Here is a 19,819-nt window from a genome sequence, read left to right as displayed (position 1 = left end):
TTGTTGTCGTAATGCTGTGTTCATCCCAAGTATTGCAGTTAGCATATTAAACATGTGTATTGTACGGCATGAGGACATGCATTCAATATCACAAATGTTTATGAAAGCTGTAATGATTGTAGGAGGGCTGTACAGAAAGTAAGATCCCATCGGTCGTGAAATGGAAACCACTGTGGAAATTAAAAATCTTTTATTTGTAGCAGTTTTCTACACCTTCCAGCTGCTTTTCTACATAGTCACCGCTCTGACCTAGACATTTGTCATAGTGTTGTACCAACTTTCCAATACCCTCATTATAGAAGGCAGCTACCTGTGCTTACTGCCACTTCTCTGTGCTGGTCTACAGTTTGTTGTCTGTTCAAAAATGTTGTTTTCATAGCCAGTGGTAAGAGGGATCCAAGTCCGGGCTGTGTGGGGTGTGATCAAACAGTTCCCATTGAAACCGGTGCAGGGGTGTCCTCATTGCCCCTGCAATGTGCAGCTGAGAATTGTCATCAAGAAGGAAACACATGACAGTTACAATATATGGGGTTGCATAAAATCAGGTGAAACCTTTCAATGGGCACTCATGCTAGGCGGGAGACATTATTGTTCTGGGCATCATTACGTTCTCGCTGTGTGCTCTGAACTGAAAAGAGTGACGTGATGCGATCGACAGGCATACTCGAAACAACGTCCAACCCACCTGTGCAAAGCTTCATCGGATTTTCAATGTGGTTTGCATTTTGTTACCAATCAGACCTCACTATCTGAATAGCCCTCGTAGTTAAGAAAATGAATGAAATTCAAGAGTTTTGACTATCCCTGAGTTGTAATATTAAGATGCTGATGATCAGGTGGTGGGAGAGGGAGTAAGTGAAGAGAAATTATAGTCTTAGGAACAAAAAATAAACAAACCAAAAAATATGACAAGAAAAGTTGAAAGGAATTGTGAAAAGATACATCAGGAAGGGGACACTAGTAGAAGACAGAGATTCCAAATATAAACAGTAAAGTGGAGGAAGGGATCATGTAGAAGAGGATGAATAGACAAAGGAGAATGCACGAGCACAAATTGAGATCAGATGGGTAGCAAGATCCAAGAATGTACTTATTTTTATGGTTGAAGCATTGGTTTAGGTAAAAGAAATGTTAGGAAACCAGGGTATAGCAAAAGAAATAATACTTCACTGAGTATTCCTGATGTACCCAAGCCTGTAACAATTCACTCAGGTGTACGGATTGGGAATGAGCAAGGCAGTTCATAAGGCACGTGACTTGCATTTAGGAGGGCAGCAGTTGAAATTCTCATCCAAATAGTTCCAAAAATGTGTGTGTGTGTGTGTGTGTGTGTGTGTGTGTGTGTGTGTGTGTGTGCCCATGCATGCTCTTGCAGTGTGAGTAATAAATGGGGAAAGATATTCTCATGCCGTTTAGTGCTATGTAAATTCAAGAAATGTTCTTTGTGTTTCCTTCTGCATTTATTGTTGATAGAATAAAGAAAGAATTTAACTATCTAATGAGACACTGAACAGTTTTAAGATCTGGGCATGTTATTCTCCCTTAGAAGCATCTCATGACACGTCAGTGTTCTGATTTGCATCAGTCAGCACTGGGAACATACAGGAAAGAAAACTCATCTCATTCTTGAAAAACAGCAGTTGTTCAGGAACTTGTGAACCACACATTGCATGCATTGACAGATTGTATAGTCTCGTGGTGCATGAAGTTTGAACCCAAAAGAGTGGCCTATGCTTCAAGGAAGAATGCTGTTTACAATCTAGACAGGTTGTACAGTGTTGTGCCCTTTCTTCCCAGATTATGCAGGCACGTGCAAAGACTCAAAAGTTCCCTTCATGTTTCTGTTGTATGAAATTCCATTGTGCTGGTATGTATTGCCTTAAGATTATGGGAAACACAATTTTGTATTTGTAATTCAATGGGTAACAGTAGCCATGAAATATTTTTTCTCATTTATTACTCTCTGTAGTGTTATGCCCACACTTGATCCGCACCTTTGGCCACAGACTTCTGTACGAATAATTTATAAATGTTTGTCCCAGAATGAACACTGGTTGTGAATGTTCCATTTGAATTTGATCTTCTGCTGTAATGTGATGTATGTGTAGGAAGTTGTTCAGTTATTTCCCTCACTAGCTTGTTTTCTTTCATTCAGTATTGAATGTGGTCTTTAGCACATGATAATAATGTATGGAAATCACAAAAGAATAATATCTTTTGTTTCTTTTGACATTGTTTGATAAACATAGGCATTGTATTGGTATTACAACATATTTCCACATTCTTGAGCTTCTTTACAGGGTTCACTTTTCCAGAGGTGCACATATAGTACTTTCCACTACTTCACAAAATGTTATATTTAAGTTGAATCCAGTCAAGAAATTCCTTTCTTGTATTTATTTTCACTACCAACATAACTACTTAAATTAGCATTTTGCTGCTGCAACAATGTGGCTAAGTGCTCTGCTTCACGATGCTCACCTCTCCCACATATGCAAGAAAAGATAGGAACTGCGCATTTCAAAACAAACGTCTCCAACATCCAAGAGGAGAGAGATATGAACATGATATTCGATTAACTAAATATGGGCAGGAGACATCATCACTTGGGTTAGTCCTCCTTCCACTGTGCCTCTCAGTTTTAACTGAGATGATAACCCTGTCATTGACTCCACAAGACACTAGAAGTGTTAGAGAGGCACAGAGATTTGTGATTATTCAGCATATGCCTCAGCTCTTGGTAATAATTGATTTTGCATGAAGCAAAAAATTCACAAGCCACTCAAAAGCACCCCAGTTGTGCATAATAAGATTAAAGACATAGGGAAAGATTTTTCGGAAACTGCTACCAGTCATCGATTTTTGTTGACTCACCAAATTATTTAATAAATCAACAAACTTGACCATCATAGGCTACAATGGCTCACCATATCAGTAAATGCAGTTGGTAGAAATGCTGGGAGTACTATGTTTCCTCCTTTGGAAGGTGTGCTTCTTCATCCGAGATGTCGGCCAAGTTGCATAGCCTACTGGGCTATCAAAGAACAATGACTAGTCTGGATCTCTTCCATCATGATGGTATTACTACCAAGGCATTGGTTTTTGCTGAAGACCTTGCAACCCATGTTGCACGTCATCATTGGAGTAACCAAGTAACACATGGAACCAATCCAAGAACCACAAATGTAGCTTAATTCATAAACCTGTGAACAATAACGGAAGTAAGCCTCTCATGACTACCCACATACAAGACAAAAGAAGGTGTAACATAAGTGATACACAGAACAACTGATGTGAACAGTACAGACTTAAAGAATATAGTTGGAGTGAGTTAGCACTGCTGTGTGCATGTATAGACACAAGTCACCAGACAGTGCAGCGGAGACTGTGCTGTGTGCACGCTTCCTATAAGTGGTCTTTAGAGGCTGACCTGCTCTGCCACAGATGGTGATTGATTTAAGTATTCACATGCGGCAACACTACACTCACCACAGTCATACTAACATGCACATGCACTAGTAGCAGGATACAGCACACCTCCTGTTGTACAAGAGACCACCTAAGCAATGGAGGAGACGCCAGCAGCCTGACGAGAGACACATCCATTGGATCCAGAGCGGTAGCTGCTGGTGATGATGGGGACGGGACAGTGTAGCATAGGGCTGGAACACGTGGAGACGTAGGCACGCCCAAGGGTAATGGGCCTGTGCCGCACCTCATGACAGATCAGGGAGGTCAGTGCCGTTGCCATCTCTGTATGATCATCATCAGCAGGCAGATCCTAGTGCAGAGGAGACAGGGCTGAACCCACCAGTGACGAAGGCTGAGGCTATGATGGCAAGGGGGTCAGTAGAGGTGCCCCTATCTGAACAGCAGGCTACAACAGTGGACCCAAGACCGGAGAGTACCGGTGTTTGGAAGCTGGTACCCGAGGGCACCGCCCTTGGAGGAGGCAGCCAGTGGAATGGGGGCACCTACACAGTAGGCAATGACGGGCTTGAAGTAGAGGGCAGTGGGGTGGGGTGTGGTGACGGGGACTACACCCATGAACCGGTAGCTTCCAACACCAAGCAGGGACACAACTGATCAGAGAGGCGGACAACAGTGGCCAGCATCCGCTTAGGCCGGCGACCAAACACCAGCGAGCCTGGTGCAAAACGACTGGACGAAACTGACTGCAGCAAGTGTGTCGCAGGCTGTAGAAAGTGGAGGAGCATGCATGGCTGCTGGGCACGAAGCAACTCAACCGGGATCTTCTCCCCCATAGCATGAAATGATAGGTGCTCAGAAAACAGAGGACATTGTCCAGCAAAGAATCCACAAAAAACTTTTTCATTTGGGCCTCGAATGTGTGCACTGGTTGTTCTGCCTTCCATTTAATTGTGGATGGAATTGTGGAGCCATAACATCATGAATGCCGTGTCAGGAACAAAACAAATGAAAGGTGTGGAAAACAAGCTGGGCCTCATCATCGGAACATAAGGTACATGGCAACCCCTCAATAAAAATAAAAAAAAAACCACCCTCAAAAGCTAATGAATTGTAACTTCTGCTGACATCATCGCACACCAGAGAATGTAAGGAAACCAGGAAAATGAATTCACAACCAAGAGCCAATAGGAATTCAAGAAGGGACCTGTAAAGTCTACATTAATGCATTCCCATGGCTGGTGTGGACCGGACCAGGGGGACAGAGAAGCTGCCTATTGTTGGGCACTCCGCTCACAAATCATGACAAAACAGTCAACTTCGCCATCAATCTCTGACCAAAAAACATATCTGTAGCTAACAGTTTAGTGCACGAAACTCCCCAATAGCCCTGGTGGAGAAGGTGTAGAACCTTGCACCATAACAAGGCTCTCTGGGAGAGAGGTCTTACATGGACAGTAGTAAACCACCATCAAAAACAGAAGCCATGTTGTAAGGAAAAATAGTTACGCAGGGGGTCTGAAGCTCCACCCGTAGTTTATCAGGCCAACCAATTTGAACAAATCGAACCACTTTGTGGAGAACCTTGTCAGCAAAAATGGCAGCTGCTGTGCACGAGCTCATAATTGGGAAACCCTAAACTGTGGCCTGCATTTCAGTATCAAGAGGGAAGCAAAGCAATTCTTCCCAATCAAAGTCAGGATCAGGACCCACGGCAAGGCGGGACAAGGCTTCTGCATCGACATGTTGAGACGTTGGTTGAAACTGAATTTCATAATTGTAGCAAGACAATAACAGCACCCAATGTTTTAGGTGGTGTGCCGCCTAGTCAGGCAAGGAAGTTTGAGGGTTAAACAAGGAAACCAAGGGTTTATGGCCAGTAACAAGGTGGAACGTGGAACCATACCAAAAAACATTAACTTTCTGTAGAGCACAGACTATGGTCAAGAGCCTGTTTTCTTCACCTGAGAGTAACGCTGCTGGGCCACAGTGAGGGATTTAGAAATGAAAGCAACAGGTCATTTAGAGCTGTTGGCATATCTGTGCGCTAAGACTGCGCAGAGCTGTTGGCATATCAGTGCGCTATGACTGCACTGAGACCATACTGTAAGGTGTCAGTTGCCAAAACTACATGCTGGTTCGGAGAGAACATAGCTAAATGAGGGTCCGAAAGTGGTTTGGTTTTCAACATTTGAAAAGCATGTTAACAAACCTAGCTCAAGCAAAAAGGTAAATTCTTGTGTAACAAGGCATGCAACGGGTGGGACAATGTGGCCGCCCCCGACAGGAATTTATGACAGTAGGCTATCAAACCTAGGAAAGCCTGAAGCTCCTTCATGGATGAGGGGCAAGGCATAGACATAACAGCGGAGATGTGGTCTGGTTGAGGGCGAACCCCATCCTGCCAGACCGTGAACCCCAAATAAACAGTAGACAGTTGAAAAAACTGAGATTTCGAGAGGTTATAGTGTAAGCCTACGGATTTTAAGACAGAAATCAGAGCATGCAAATTTTTCAAGTGATTGGCCATGGAGGAACCCCTGACAACAATATCATTCAGCTAATTAATAGAACCTGGGACAAACATACTCAGTTGCTCCAAAAATTGTTGGAAAATAGCAGGAACACTAGCCGCACCAAAAGGAGGGCACAAATACGGATAGAGACCAAGAGGAATGTTCAAAACGAGAACCCGCCGAGACTCTTTTGTCCGCAATAACCTGCAGATAAGCTTCAAACAAATCAGTTTCAGAAAAGTACTGGCCTCCCGATATTTTTGCCAACAGTTCTTCTTGGCTTGGGTGAGGATACGTATCCATAATCAACTGCATGTAGACAATCGTACTGAAGTCACAGCAGAGCCAAAGTTTCCGTGACAGCTTGCAAACTACAACCAGCGGAGACAACCATTCATTAGCCGTAACAGGTTGCACAACCCTTAGAGATTGAAGTCTGACCAATTCTACTTCCACTTGATCTTTAAGGGTGACAAGAATAGGATGTGCATGACAAAAATGAGGCCAAGCCGTGGATTTCAAAGAAATATGAACAGAAAAATTTGTAGCAAACCCAGCACCTTCCAAAACAAGTTTGTAAACTCCTCACACAGCATTTCCTATTGAGAATATGGTACTTGATCGGACACAAGGTGAACTGCATCGGTGATAGAAAATCCAGATGCCCGAAACTCCATCCCGAATAAGTTTTCAACATCAGCGTCATCAAGCACCAAAAATGTAATGGAACAAACCATTGACTTGTAAGAGGCAGATTCCATAAATTGTCCCAACAGCACAATGTTCTGTTTGTTATAATTGAAAGCTTCCACGTGACTGGTGCAGACGACGGCGAGCCTAAATTCACATAGGTGTCAGAATTCAGTAATGTCACTGCAGCACCTGCTTCGACCTGTAGTCTGAGCACTTGGAGGAAAAGCACTTAACTCTATAAACAACATGTAAGAAGTCACAAGCATTGTAGTCACACAGTTTACATCCATGTCCATATTCTGAGCAACTTTTGACGAATGATACACAAAGACAATCTGTCCTTTCTTCTGGTAAACATTATAAGTAGCAGAGTGCATAGGGTACACCGAACATTCTTGCTGGACAAAACAGAAACCCCAAGATGGAAACAGAAAATGAAGAAGCTGGTGCTGTGGCAGTTATCGCAGCTTGGGCTGGCCTCGGTTTGCTTTGCACTGGACCCACACATTTACCACCGCCACTGCCACTTCCTTGTGCCTGAGAAATTTCAAAAGATTGTGCTATTTGCAGAACTTCTGCCTATGGGGTTTTTCACAGAATAAAGCTTTCTGGCACACTTCCTTGTCTGGAGCTAAACAGATAATTGGGTTGCACACCATAGAGTCAGCGTAAGAGTCACTGTGCGCATCAGCAATGAATTGACAGTTACTTCAAAGGCCGTGAAGTTCAGCTGCCCAGACCATGTATGACTGGTTGTGTTTCTTGCATATCGGTATAATTCAACTCACACAGCTATGACATGCATTTGTTAGCGATACTGGTTGGACAATAAACTGCACATGTGATCAAAAGTAAGAGCTACTGGTTCTTGTAAAGGGGCAAGCTGATACAGTAATTGATATACCTTAGGTGGAATGCATGAGAGGAATAAGGCTTTGCTCAAATTCGAGTCTGTCACACTGAAAGCCAAAAAATGCTGTCTCAGTGTTCTCTTAAGCTTTCCAGTTCTCGGCTGAATCATCATACAGAGGACAAGTGGGTGGATAATAGTGGTCGAATGGTACTCTGTCTGTTAATGGTCACTGTTGAAGTAAGCTGTTCAATCAGGGTCGGTAACATAGCATCCATAATGACTAAACCTGTTGAAACAGCACTTAAAGACTGCACATTCTGAAACCATTCCAAACTCATCACCAGCTGTGTAGTAACAAAGTAATACATGAAACTGATGTAACACAAATATGACTTTATTCACAAACCTCTGAACAATAATGGAAATAAGCCTTTTGTGACTCCTCATGTAACAAGACAAAATAATTACACAGAATGTACAACACAAGCAATAGACACAACAACTGATGTGAGCGGTTCAAGCTAAAAGAACATCAAGAGAGTATGTCAGCACTGCTTCATTTGTACATAATCGTTAGTCACCATTAAACAGCATGGTGGAGACGCTACTGTGTGCACACTTCCTACAGGCGGCCTCTAGTGGCTGGCCCATGCTGAAATAGTTGGCGGTTGGCTTAAGTACACACACATAGCAACACGACACTCGGTGTACTCACACTTACATGCACTAGTAACAGGATACAGCAGATGGGGTCCTCTTCTTACCAAGGTACCTTTCGAATGGGTAGAAGACAGGTTGAAGACATACCTCCAAACTCCGCCACCTACCCCCCCCCCCCCCGCCCCCCCCCCCCACCCCACCACCACCACCACCACCACCACCACCACCACCGAGCGAGGTGGCGCAGTGGTTAGCACACTGGACTCGCATTCGGGAGTACGACGGTTCAATCCCGTCTCTGGCCATCCTGATTTAGGTTTTCCGTGATTTCCCTAAATCGTTTCAGGCAAATGCCGGGATGGTTCCTTTGAAAGGGCACAGCCGATTTCCTTCCCAATCCTTCCCTAACCCGAGCCTGCGCTCCGTCTCTAATGACCTTGTTGTCGACGGGACGTTAAACACTAGCAACCACTACCACCACCCCACCCCCAGCCCCCACCCTCGCCCCCCTCCCCCCTCCTCTCTACCATCACGCCAAATTATATAGTACACCTTTCACTGGTGACAAACTACTTCAGGCTCTTGACATGTCACACACTATCGCCACCTTTCACTGGTGACAAACTACTTCAGGCTCTTGACATGTCACACACTATCGCCCCAGATCCTGATGATTACATTCATAATCAGATGATGAATCTGTCCATTCAGTACCTTCAGCCGTATTTTCTCTTTGCATAGGTGAGATATTATCATCAGCCCAATCCTTAAAGCAGGAAAACATCTCACATCCATCAACAGCTACCGACCGAATAGCCTTATCGACGTGCTCTGATGAGGTTTGATTTGTGGGCCGTTCAATCGACATGCTCTGCAAACTGCTTGAAAGAATGATGGTGTGACAGTTTTCCTGGGTTCTCAAATTCCAGGAGCTTTTGCCCCCTATCAGTGTGCTTCCTGGTTAGGTTGGAAATAGCAGTTTGTAGGCTTTATCTAAACACCAACACCTCAATGCAGTCTTTTTTTTATCTACATAAGGCATATGACAGCTCTTGGTGCCATGACATTTTACTGACCCTCCATAACTGGAGCTTACGAGGCTTCCTATCATTTTCAGTTCACCAGTTTTTAACCCCCCCCCCCCCCCCCCAATTGTTTCAGGTTAAAGTTGGTACATCATTGAGTTCTCCTTTTGTCCAAGAGAATGCCATCCCATAGTGCTCTGTGCTGAGTTTTACACTCTCCCTCATCACCTTCAGGCTACTGGTCACCACCTTGCTGTTTGTTGATGGCTTTTGCATTTTTTCAATCTGTAGCCATGGCAGAATACCATCTCCAAGGTGGCACTTGAAGGGCCTCCACTTGGACCCTTTCCCATGGCTTCCAATTCTCTCCCACAAAAAGGCAAGTCTTGCATTTCTATTGTTGTATCATGGTGCACCCTGATCTAGAACTCTGTTTGGGTATTCAGCATTTGGATGTTGTTACACTGTTCTGATTTTTGGGTTTTCTGATAGATAAAAGGCTGACATGGCTGCCCCATATTTGTTGACTAATGACTAGTTGCATGCAGAAACTTAACACTCCGTGCTTCCTTCCCCACACCTCTTGGGGTGCAGACCACACTACTCTACTCCACATTTACTCAGCTATGGTCTCATCCTGATAAGATTACTGTTGGTTTGTTTATTGTTCAGCAACACCTTTGGCTTTGAAATTATTGGAACCAATCCATTGTTGTGGAGTAAGACTGGCCATTTGCGCCTTACAGACTAATCCTATGTCGTGCTGAAGAGCATATCTTACCACATCAGTTCCGTTGCTACGAACACTTGCTCACTTACCCAATCATCATCTTACAATTTCTTAATCATCCTACTTATCAGATTGTTTTTGCATACCAGTGGCATTGACAATCTGACATCTTTGACACACTGACATCTGCCTTCAGGTAGAACTACAAGGATGAATGTACATCAAGACTCTATGCTGGGACCTCCGCTTAATCCCCTAGAATGAGCTTGCCATGCCTCCCCCCCCCCCCCCCCCTCCCTCAAGCCCCTTCCTAGGTTATTATCTATAGCGTGTCTCCTGCTTAGCTGGGTGATAACGTGCTTGCCTCCCATGCAGCAGGCTCAGGTTCGATTCGCGGCCAGGTTGATTTTCTCTGCTCATGGACTGGGTGTTGTGTTATCCTCATCATCATTTCAACTCCTTCACTGGCGCAGAAGTTGCCCGATGTGACGTCGACTGAAATAAGACTTGCACTTGGCGGCCGAACTTCCCCGGGCGGGGCCTCCTGGCCAGCAATACCGTACGCTCATTTCATTTCACCTACACCGTGAACTAGGACTGATCTGTTTCACGGACGTGAAGTTTCAATCACCTCCATGACCTTTCAGTGTCTGTTCCCCTCAGTTCTTCATGAGTATCAGGGTGGTACCTTAATTTACTGTTTGCTTGTGTGAATCAGGAACTACATATGTTTTTACTGTAGAGCTGATAGGTATGTTGAGTCCCTCTTTCATTAAACAGACATCCCTCAGCTGTGTTTTAATATCTAGTGACCCAATGATCAGTCTCCAGGCTATGATCAGTATTACTCTTGTCACCTTGTGGTATCTGCTACTCTCGTTGTACTCCGACAGTCTTATTACGTGTTCAGTTGTCCCCAAGTAATTTGGTGGCTTCCTGGGAAATGAACTGGCCAACTGTTCGGTTAGAGGAGTGATTACTTGCCCAACATTTGCTTTGACAGTCACTGGTGTGGATTTGCAGTTGCAAATAAGATCTCTCCATACCCAGAGATGAGCTGGTGGGCCATTGTCACCTTTAATAAACTCCGGACTATCGAGGAGACTACCGCTTCCTTCCTCGTAGAAGGAATACTATCCTCCACATTGGTTATATAAGAATGACCCATAGTTTTATCTTACGTAACAAGCCATTGTGTGGTTGTGGAGTTTTACAGACAGTAGCTGAGATCCTGGTGGAAAGTAACCGTCTGGCTCTCCATGCTGAGTGTGGTCTTCTAGAGTCTGTACCTCTAACATTGGTGATGACTTGTGGATAGTGAACTGATTCTTTTTTTCTCACTAAAAATGGTTTTTATTCCCAAATATAACATTTTAAACCACTTTCTGGCCTGGGGCAAGGTGACTGGGGCTGAAGCGTCTCTTGGCACGTGATGGGTCTGGTAGATTCTCAGTGCTCCCTCCTTTTGTGAACTGGCTTGGTCATCCTTCTTTCACTATTTCAATTGCTTTTGGATATGGCTAGTCCCTTTTTTGCCACACACTACACTGCCATGAAGAAAAAGAAAAGCAATTACTACACCGGAAAGATGATATCGATTTTACCCCGGTGATAGAATATGCCACCTGGGGTTAGTGGATGTACTGATAATGGTTTCAATGTTGTCTGCCAACAGGTACCATAGTGGCATAGCTACCAGAACACCATCTTGTCTACCCTTTAGTAGGGAATGTTCACAGACAGAAGGCTCAGTGTGGTGTAGAAGTGTGAAGCAACCGTGCCAAGGATACACACTCGTGCTTCCTATGGCTAACTGATTGAGTTTGAAGGGGGTCAAATTGTGGCCTTCCAAGTGGCGGAATGGTCCTTTTGATGAATTGTTATTCAAATTGGATACGGTGTGTCAGTTGTGCAACGATGCCGGTATCAGTTGTCACGTTAACATTCTCCGGAGATGAGGTTCTGGATGTCCACGCAACACGGGTGCTCTCCGGGCTTGTCGTATTGTAAGGGCAGCAGTGGTAGATTGTGTAGCCACTGCACCTCAGATAAGAGTGCTGTCGAGCCCAGATGTGTAAACATGAACTGTTGCGAACTGGTTATTAGCAGTGAGACTACCACTCACGCTACAGCATCGACGTTCGTGGCTCGACTGGTGCCGTCAGAGGATCAGTTGGAAGATGGAATGGTGTGCCGTATTCTTCAGCGATGAAAGCAGATTCTGCCTGCATGCAAGTGATGATCACTTGTTTGTTCGACGTAGGTCTGGTGAGTTCTGTCTCGTAGTGTGCATTCGCCCAAGACACACTGGCCCCTTCTCAGGCCTTATGCTCTTGGTGCGATAAGCCACAACTGTTGTTCACCTTTGGCATTTCTGGAAGGGACGCTAATCAGTGCTCGGTATGTGCAGAATGTTGTTGGACCCATTCTTTTGTCGTTTTCGGAACAGGAAGGTGATGTGCTGTTCTGACAGTTTAATGCTCACCCACACACTGCCCGTGAAACTCGACGTGCTCTGAAAGATGTACAGCAACTTTCTTGGCAAGCAAACTCTCCAAACTTGTCTCCAATCGAGCATGTATGGGATGTAATGGGACAAGAAGTGACTTGTGTGACTTGCTGTCCAGCAACTCTTACAGAACTACGTGAACAGATCCAGCACCTGTGGAAAAAGTATACTAGGACAGTATTCGCCATTTGTACAACTGACTGAATGCCAGAGTCAGTGCCTGCATTGCCGCCTGTGGAGGCAACATCGTGTATTTATATGGGTGTTTCAACAGGGATCGATACCTAGTACGTCAGAACTGCTTGTGCTATTGATCTGTAAATGTAATCATTTCATGTGCTCCACATGGACTGTTACAACAATAAATCTTGAGTGAATTGAGAATGTCAAAAAGTGTGTACTCTCACCCCCCATCCCCCTTGACAGCTAGCACTCTTGTGAATAATGTGTGGTGTTCCCATATTTAACACTGTTGTCTATAACAGATCAGGTGTGGGACGGCTGTGGGAGCATCTCTCGCCACAGATGAGGCCTGGAGGAGCCATCATCTACACTCTGACCTATATACTACCCTGACCCATATAGTTCTACTTCTATTTAAATTATTTCTTAGTTCTGGCATCAAGATTACGTAAAGTGCCTCTTTGTTACCCCTCTCGTACCCTTTCATCATTCTGTCAAATTTCTGGCTGACGTCACTAACTTCAGCTGAATTTTCTTTTGATCAAGGGACTGATGACCTTGCTTGAGGATTTAAATCATACTTCAGAGTTTTAACATAAGGAGTTGACTGCTTTGGCATAACAATTGTGGAGTCTAATCCTGAGGGCAGAATTGTGTAATAAAGGGAATACTATTTTCTTTCTTTTGTATGAGTACCATACAGTTTAGTTTGAATCATGGTGACCCAGCCCTTCAATAACATTCCACAGTTTCTCTCTCATGTCTTTCGGGTCATTGCCTCCCGCTTTGCATGTTCTTATTTTTTACTTTTCTTCACCCCTCCGTCAGTCTTCTCTTCCTCCTACTATTCAGTATAACTCCCCCCCCCCCCCAAATTTTACAGTTTTATCAGGCAATATATTTTATGTCTTTAATGAGCGAGGTGAAGGAAATTGGGTTTTGGAAAGTTTAATGGGCTTTGGTATTTGGGCAGCAAATTAAGTGATGTGTGATGTATGGAAGGGCATTGTTCTGTTTAAAAACTGCAGTGAAGAACTGCAATTCATCTCTGAACACTATGCGACACCATTCATCAGGAGTCTGTGCTGCCATTCACAGTGCCACTCCAACTGTGGCTGTTTGTGTTGTAGTGTTAATGGCGGCCTAAGCATTGGACAGTAATTTCGTAGTCCAGCTGCTGTTAGTCTCTGACTAATGATGTTAGGTGACACAGAATGTTGCAGGGAGTCCATTACTTGTTCTCGTATAGTAGGTGCAGATGTGAAGGGGTTATGATGGCTCAGTGCACAATAAAATGATCCTACCATATGGTGATCAGACGTGGTCAACCCGAACCTTAATGATGGGTATGTCTGGCCTAATATTCTCATGCAGTCCAATGTAGGGCCACTGTCGTATCTGAATGCCCCACATATCTGTATACTGCACAATTTGACCAGCCTGCCAAATGGGTACCTACAGTGAGGCACCTTTCACACTCTGTCAGGTGCTAGTAATGATGGCTCATATGAGCACACAACAGATCCCCATTTTGCACAGCAGGCACTCAATATCTGATGCTGGTAATGCCCCTTAAATGACACATTCAGAATCTTCAAGGAATGCTCAGTGCTCAGTTTGGTAATGGACGGAAGTGGCAGTGGGGAATGGGTGGGGAGGAGGGGGGGGGGGCGTAATTGTCAGGGGAGAGACTTGGCCTTGACTACAGTAAGTAGATTCAAGAGTATGCAGGTTGTAATAGCCAAGCAAAGATGAAGCAGCTTGTACAGGTTAGACTCCCATGGAGAGCTGTATCAAATCAGCCTTTGGACTGAAGGTAACAACATGCCTTTTTATGTTTGCTACCATTTCAGGAGAGTAACTTCTTTTTTGTTGTGCCTTTGTCAGTTACAAATATTATTAGTTCATGTTAACACTAGTTCATGTTTATTTTGCAATGAGGGCTGGAACAGCATTTTAATTCTTTCCATTTCTTCTTGTTCTGATCCAGAAAGTAAATATTACTGAGGGAGGAGTTTCAACAGCCAGTTATTTTAGGAGTGACAGATTGCTGTAGATCCTTAGAATTATGCATTACAGTCTCATTGTTCCTTGATCCATTACAGGGAAAACCAAGAAACTTAAAATGTTAAAAAATGATTGATTATGTTCAGTGTGTCAGCCTTATTCCAGTTGCTTTCATTGATGATTGGTAACAAAGGTCCTGCCTCATTTATTTGATGAGAGCCTGTCCTCTGCTTCAAAACATCACTGTAAAGAAACTAAAGCAAATTATAATGCATGTACTTATTGTATTTAATTTCCATTTTATTGCTTGTAATAATGTTTTATTTTTTGTGAGGCCAAACTTTGCATTATATATCTCAAAATTTCTAGAAAAATTGACAGTATTAGTGAAAAGCATTCTCTTTTTATTTAACAGACTGATTCTGATGAAGATTATACTACGGGCGACCATGCTGATGCTTCTACTTCAAAAAGGAAAGGAAAACAGCAACAGTCACTGCAGTCACAACAGCAACAAAAGACCAACAAGAAGAAGAAACGCAAGAAGAAATATGGATTAGCAAGATTTAATGAAAATAACCCATGGCAGTCTTCATCAGAATCGAGGTAAATGAAAGGCTTCTTCCTTTTAAAATAACATTTCTGCCAATAGTCTTAACTTTAAGATATTATGTAAATTTAAGTTTGAAGGGGGAGAAAGGAAAGGAAACAGAAGTCTCTAATGATGTCAGCTGCATTGGGACATTATGTAGAGTCAGGCCCCCCCCCCCCCATCCACCTTCAATTTACGTAATATGTATTACAGCTGCAGATTCTGCATGGTGTCTCTTCTTTCGAACACATCCAAAAGAACAGACATTACGCATTCATATAATTGAATTGCCTCAATGGGCTATGAATCCACCAGCTTTAGTGCAAATGCACAATCATGTTCAACCTCCAGCAGGAGTCTTAAAGTAGCGAGAATGAAGGGCGTGAATGGGGGCTGCAGATAGGTGGTGCAGGGTGGGAATGTGATACGGCTGAGGAGTATACCAATTTAGTCCACACAGTTGTGATAAATGCTGTGTACAGGTGGTGCAGTGATTAACGCACTGCCCAGCAAGGTGGAGATCCCTGGTTTGAATCCCGGTCCATTATAAATTTTCACTTGGTACCACTGACTTCACATAAAGTCTCAATGCAGCCAACATCATGAGTTCCTTTCCTTTCGTGTCCTTTCTCCCCCTCTACCGTCAGCTTACATAAGGTGTATTACAGCTGCAGATTCCACATAGTGTCTGTTCTTATTTTTTGATTTTGTAACCTCAAAGTAATAGAAAGATCTCTGTCTTTGTATGGAAAGTTTATTTCCCAATACTGGTTAGCTCAAAAACTGAAAATTTTGTAAATTTTAGCAGGTTGTCTTTTTTTCCCAAAACAAAAATTAGAAAGAGAAAGAGAAATGGGGTGGGGGGTGGGGGGGGTCATACCTCTTTATATTAATGATCTGGAGTGATGTAAACAGAGGCATATTTCTTATGTCTTCATTTCAACATTCCAATATTTGATGATGTAACTGTTCTGTCCTCTTGCTGTACTGATCTCTTTAAACTAGACACTGTAAAGATTTTATTGCTTAGTAACTCAAAGAAGTTTGTGATATAAGTGGTACACCTTAATTGGTTATAAGTACTGTGTTGATGGTATGAGCTTCAAATAATGGACTTTGAGGTTAATTTTTGAATACAATTTACAGTTCATCTGCAGAAGAAGAAGAATTGTTACAGACTGAAGAGGAAGAAGAGGAGGAAGAACCCGAGCTTGTGTTCAAATCAGATCATGAATTTTCCCCAGAATCTGACCTAGAGGTGGGCGCTACAGAAGACCTTCCCTTGCGCAGAGCCAGAACTGCACGGAAGGGTAATAATATTTGCTGTATGCCTATTCCAGATCAGAGTGTTGATGATTAGTTAAATAGATTTTGAGATACTTTAGCTATTGTTTTGTTGGACTGATAGGTTTCTTGTTACTTATTAATTTTATTAATCTTTTCTGCCAAGGCATTCAATTTAGTTGAAACAAAGTATTTAATTTCACACTGTTGGCTGCTTTCAACTGTTCGCTGCATGTAAAGTGCACGTTTTCAGTCTTCTAGCTCATATGGCATTATGCCATAATAAAGAATCAAACATGAGATAATGCAGTACTTGTACTCAAGAAAATTTACATCCGAATCTGGACATACGAATGTGCACTTTAAGCCAAATTATGCATTTTAGTATGGTTCACAAAATTCCGATGCTCTTGAAGTATCCTCCGATTTCTTGTTTATTTTATGACATAATGAAAGATCTTTTAATGTTTTACATGTACGAACGTACAGCCTTCCTGTGTCATCGTAACTGCACAAGTACAGTGACGCTTGTTTTCTGGCTCTCTGTGGAACTGCTGAAACAAACCAATTTCTAACAGGTCATGGGAAAATATTGCGAATGGTGGTTTGAAAAGCATTACTTTCGTTTTACGCAAGATGAACTATGTGCGAGAATGTACGACGAATTTCTTAAATCACAGAGCGTTTGACTCTCATTTAAAAAACTACTCTTTGAGGAAGACCATCTAGAAGAACTTCAAGACCAGGAAATCAGACATTTACATCGTTATTAAAAACTACTGATGTATCTTAAAGTGTAACGTGCAAAAAAGATAAACATTATATGTGGAAGCTTAGCTTCTCTTGCAGCTTCTTAATCTTCAAGAGCAATATTATGAGTGAAAGCTTTGCTTTTCTTGTAGCAACACTACGTATATTAATTTAAACCATCAACTTTTCTTATTTGTGTGTTCGCGCTACTTTACAGTGATCTTGCTATTGGCTGACTACATCACGTGTCCTATGCTGTCATCAACTGGCGAGATTACGTGACATGAGCTGTGAGTGGCTTACAAAGCTTGTCGCAATTTCGATTTCAATGCTTCAGAAAGTAACATACGGTGTTTGGTGGAATTCGAATTTATACCTTTGAATTTATACCTTCGTAACACGATAATATGCAGTGTACATGTTGCTTCACGTCAAAGATCTTTCCAAAACGTGTTTTTTTCCCCTGAGTTTCGTTTTCTAAAGTGCTGGGAAATTCTACATCAATGTATAAAACCATAAACATTCAAAGGATTTTACAGTGCTGAAGAGGAGTATACTGTCACTTAACACAGAAAAAGTGTATTTTCACCTGGGAGAAAGTGTATTTTCAACTGGGAAATATCTGGGAATTTTATTTCCCTGTCCATGTATACACCCTGTTGTTGTCAGCCTGTCATTTTCTTTTCAGCTACAAAGATTTAATCCATCTCTACATAAAAAAAACTGCAATGTCACTTTGTTTGGTTGTATGGTTTCCTCCATACCATAATTCGCCTGTAAACTGAAGAATGTGGGTAATGACCTTTCCAGGAAAAATGTTGCAACTGCTGTACAGGATGACTAAGAATCAGTGTACCATCTAGCAGTGCAGCACAGCAGATACTGGTTTATGCAGATTTCATTCATGTGTGTTTATTCTGCTTGTTATAGTAATTACTAATTCTGTATTCCATATCAATTTAATGCATTTGTTTAAAAATGAACACTCCAAAGGCAGGTCTGTGCACTGTGTGGAGACCGATTTAAAGGGTGCTGTGAAAGGGTCATTATAACCTTGTGATGAAGCTGGGTGGAGAGAGTGGGTACTCATCTGCTCACTCTTCAGTTTGTAGACTCACTATAATTCTCATTTCTTGTAGTTAATCATTGTAAATAATGTAAGTAAACCTCCTTGTGGAGACAACAGTCTAGTAGAAGTGCATGATAGAGGGTACTTCAGATTATATCATAATTAGGGTTTCTCCACTTTCTATTGCTATCCTTTTCCATCACCCCTCAAGGAATTATAACAGCTGCTTTGTGTGAAGAGATATATAGTTTCATAGGAAACAACCCGTAGGGAGATTCAGACTATTTTGGTTGCCAAAGATTTTCATCCAGCATATTAAATAGGTGTTCATTTTAGGATTTTATGATTTTTGAGAAGGTTGTTGGTTTGCTGGCTGCTAATTTTAATTGACCAAATTGAGAAATTTTGAGACCAAAGAAACTAAAAACATTTGAAATGACCAGCAAGTCTTTTTGTGTAGTTATTTTTGAAATTACATGTTCTTGTTTGGGATTCTAAAATTCAGTATTCCTCTTGTGAGAATAAAACGTAGTAAGGTGGCGTATGAAGTATGTACCATGTTCCAACTAAACTTTGTGATTCATAACTTTTATTTTGCTGTACTAGAGTCTTTTGTTCTAGTAATTTATCTGTAATACATTTTTTAGATACTGAAACTGAAGAACTGGAAGATAAACATGCTTGCCAAAAATGTGGCAAAAGTGATCATCCTGAATGGATTCTGCTTTGTGATAAATGCGATTCTGGTTGGCATGGATCTTGTCTCAGACCTGCGCTACTTGTAATTCCTGAAGGTGACTGGTTCTGTCCACCTTGTGAACATGTAAGTAGTTTACAAGAGAGAAATAAACAATTCTTTAAAATAATACCTGGCATTATGTGGATAAAAAGTGAATCATAATTTGGTATGTGGCTTTGCAGACACTCAGAAATGGTTCACGCACAGATACCTCCCTGGAATTCCTCGCTGGGGCACAAATAATTAGTCTTAATATTTTTGTCATTACTGTTCATTTTTGTCTTCTTCTTCTTCTTCTTCTTCTTGTTTTAAGCTGCACTGTAAATTTATTTATTTATTTATTTATTTGCAAGGAATGTTAATGTTTCATTAGTCTGTGGTTTTTATTGGTGTAGTTGTTTAGAAATTGTTGAAAAATATAATGCTGTCTGTGTTGCACATCCCTAGTGTTGGTTATAAAAATTCCTTACATTTATTAAGGCATTCTTGTAAAATGTTTATAGTATTATCATAGTTACCAGGAATTTAATATCACATCTCAGAAATCCTCTGGGAAACCATTATTTAAAATAATGGTAGTTATACTGGATATCTTATATAAATGTGTTTTAAAGTTATGACAATATTATGGGACGGATAGAGTGCTACTTAAGCAGAGTTGTTGAGTTGCAGACAGGCAAATCAAAAAGGACTGCTAAACAAGTAAGCTTTCGGCCAAAAGCTCTTCTTTTGTAGTAGACAACATACACACATACATTCACACAAATGCAGCACTCTCAG

At 42.1% G+C, this 19,819-nt stretch overlaps 1 protein-coding gene across 1 annotated transcript in view; it reads left to right on the top strand.

Moving 5' to 3' along the window:
* Nucleotides 1-19,819, top strand: part of LOC126235493 (uncharacterized) — a 177,559-nt gene that overhangs the window by 82,592 nt on the left and 75,148 nt on the right. Inside the window, exons 7-9 of the mRNA XM_049944212.1 lie at nt 15,021-15,211; nt 16,344-16,507; nt 18,948-19,123. Coding sequence (XP_049800169.1) covers nt 15,021-15,211; nt 16,344-16,507; nt 18,948-19,123 — 531 coding nt within the window. The remainder of the gene's footprint in view (nt 1-15,020; nt 15,212-16,343; nt 16,508-18,947; nt 19,124-19,819) is intronic.

This window comes from Schistocerca nitens, chromosome 2 (assembly GCF_023898315.1).
Source record: "Schistocerca nitens isolate TAMUIC-IGC-003100 chromosome 2, iqSchNite1.1, whole genome shotgun sequence".
NCBI lineage: Eukaryota > Metazoa > Arthropoda > Insecta > Orthoptera > Acrididae > Schistocerca > Schistocerca nitens.
This window is presented reverse-complemented; position numbering and strand designations above follow the sequence as displayed.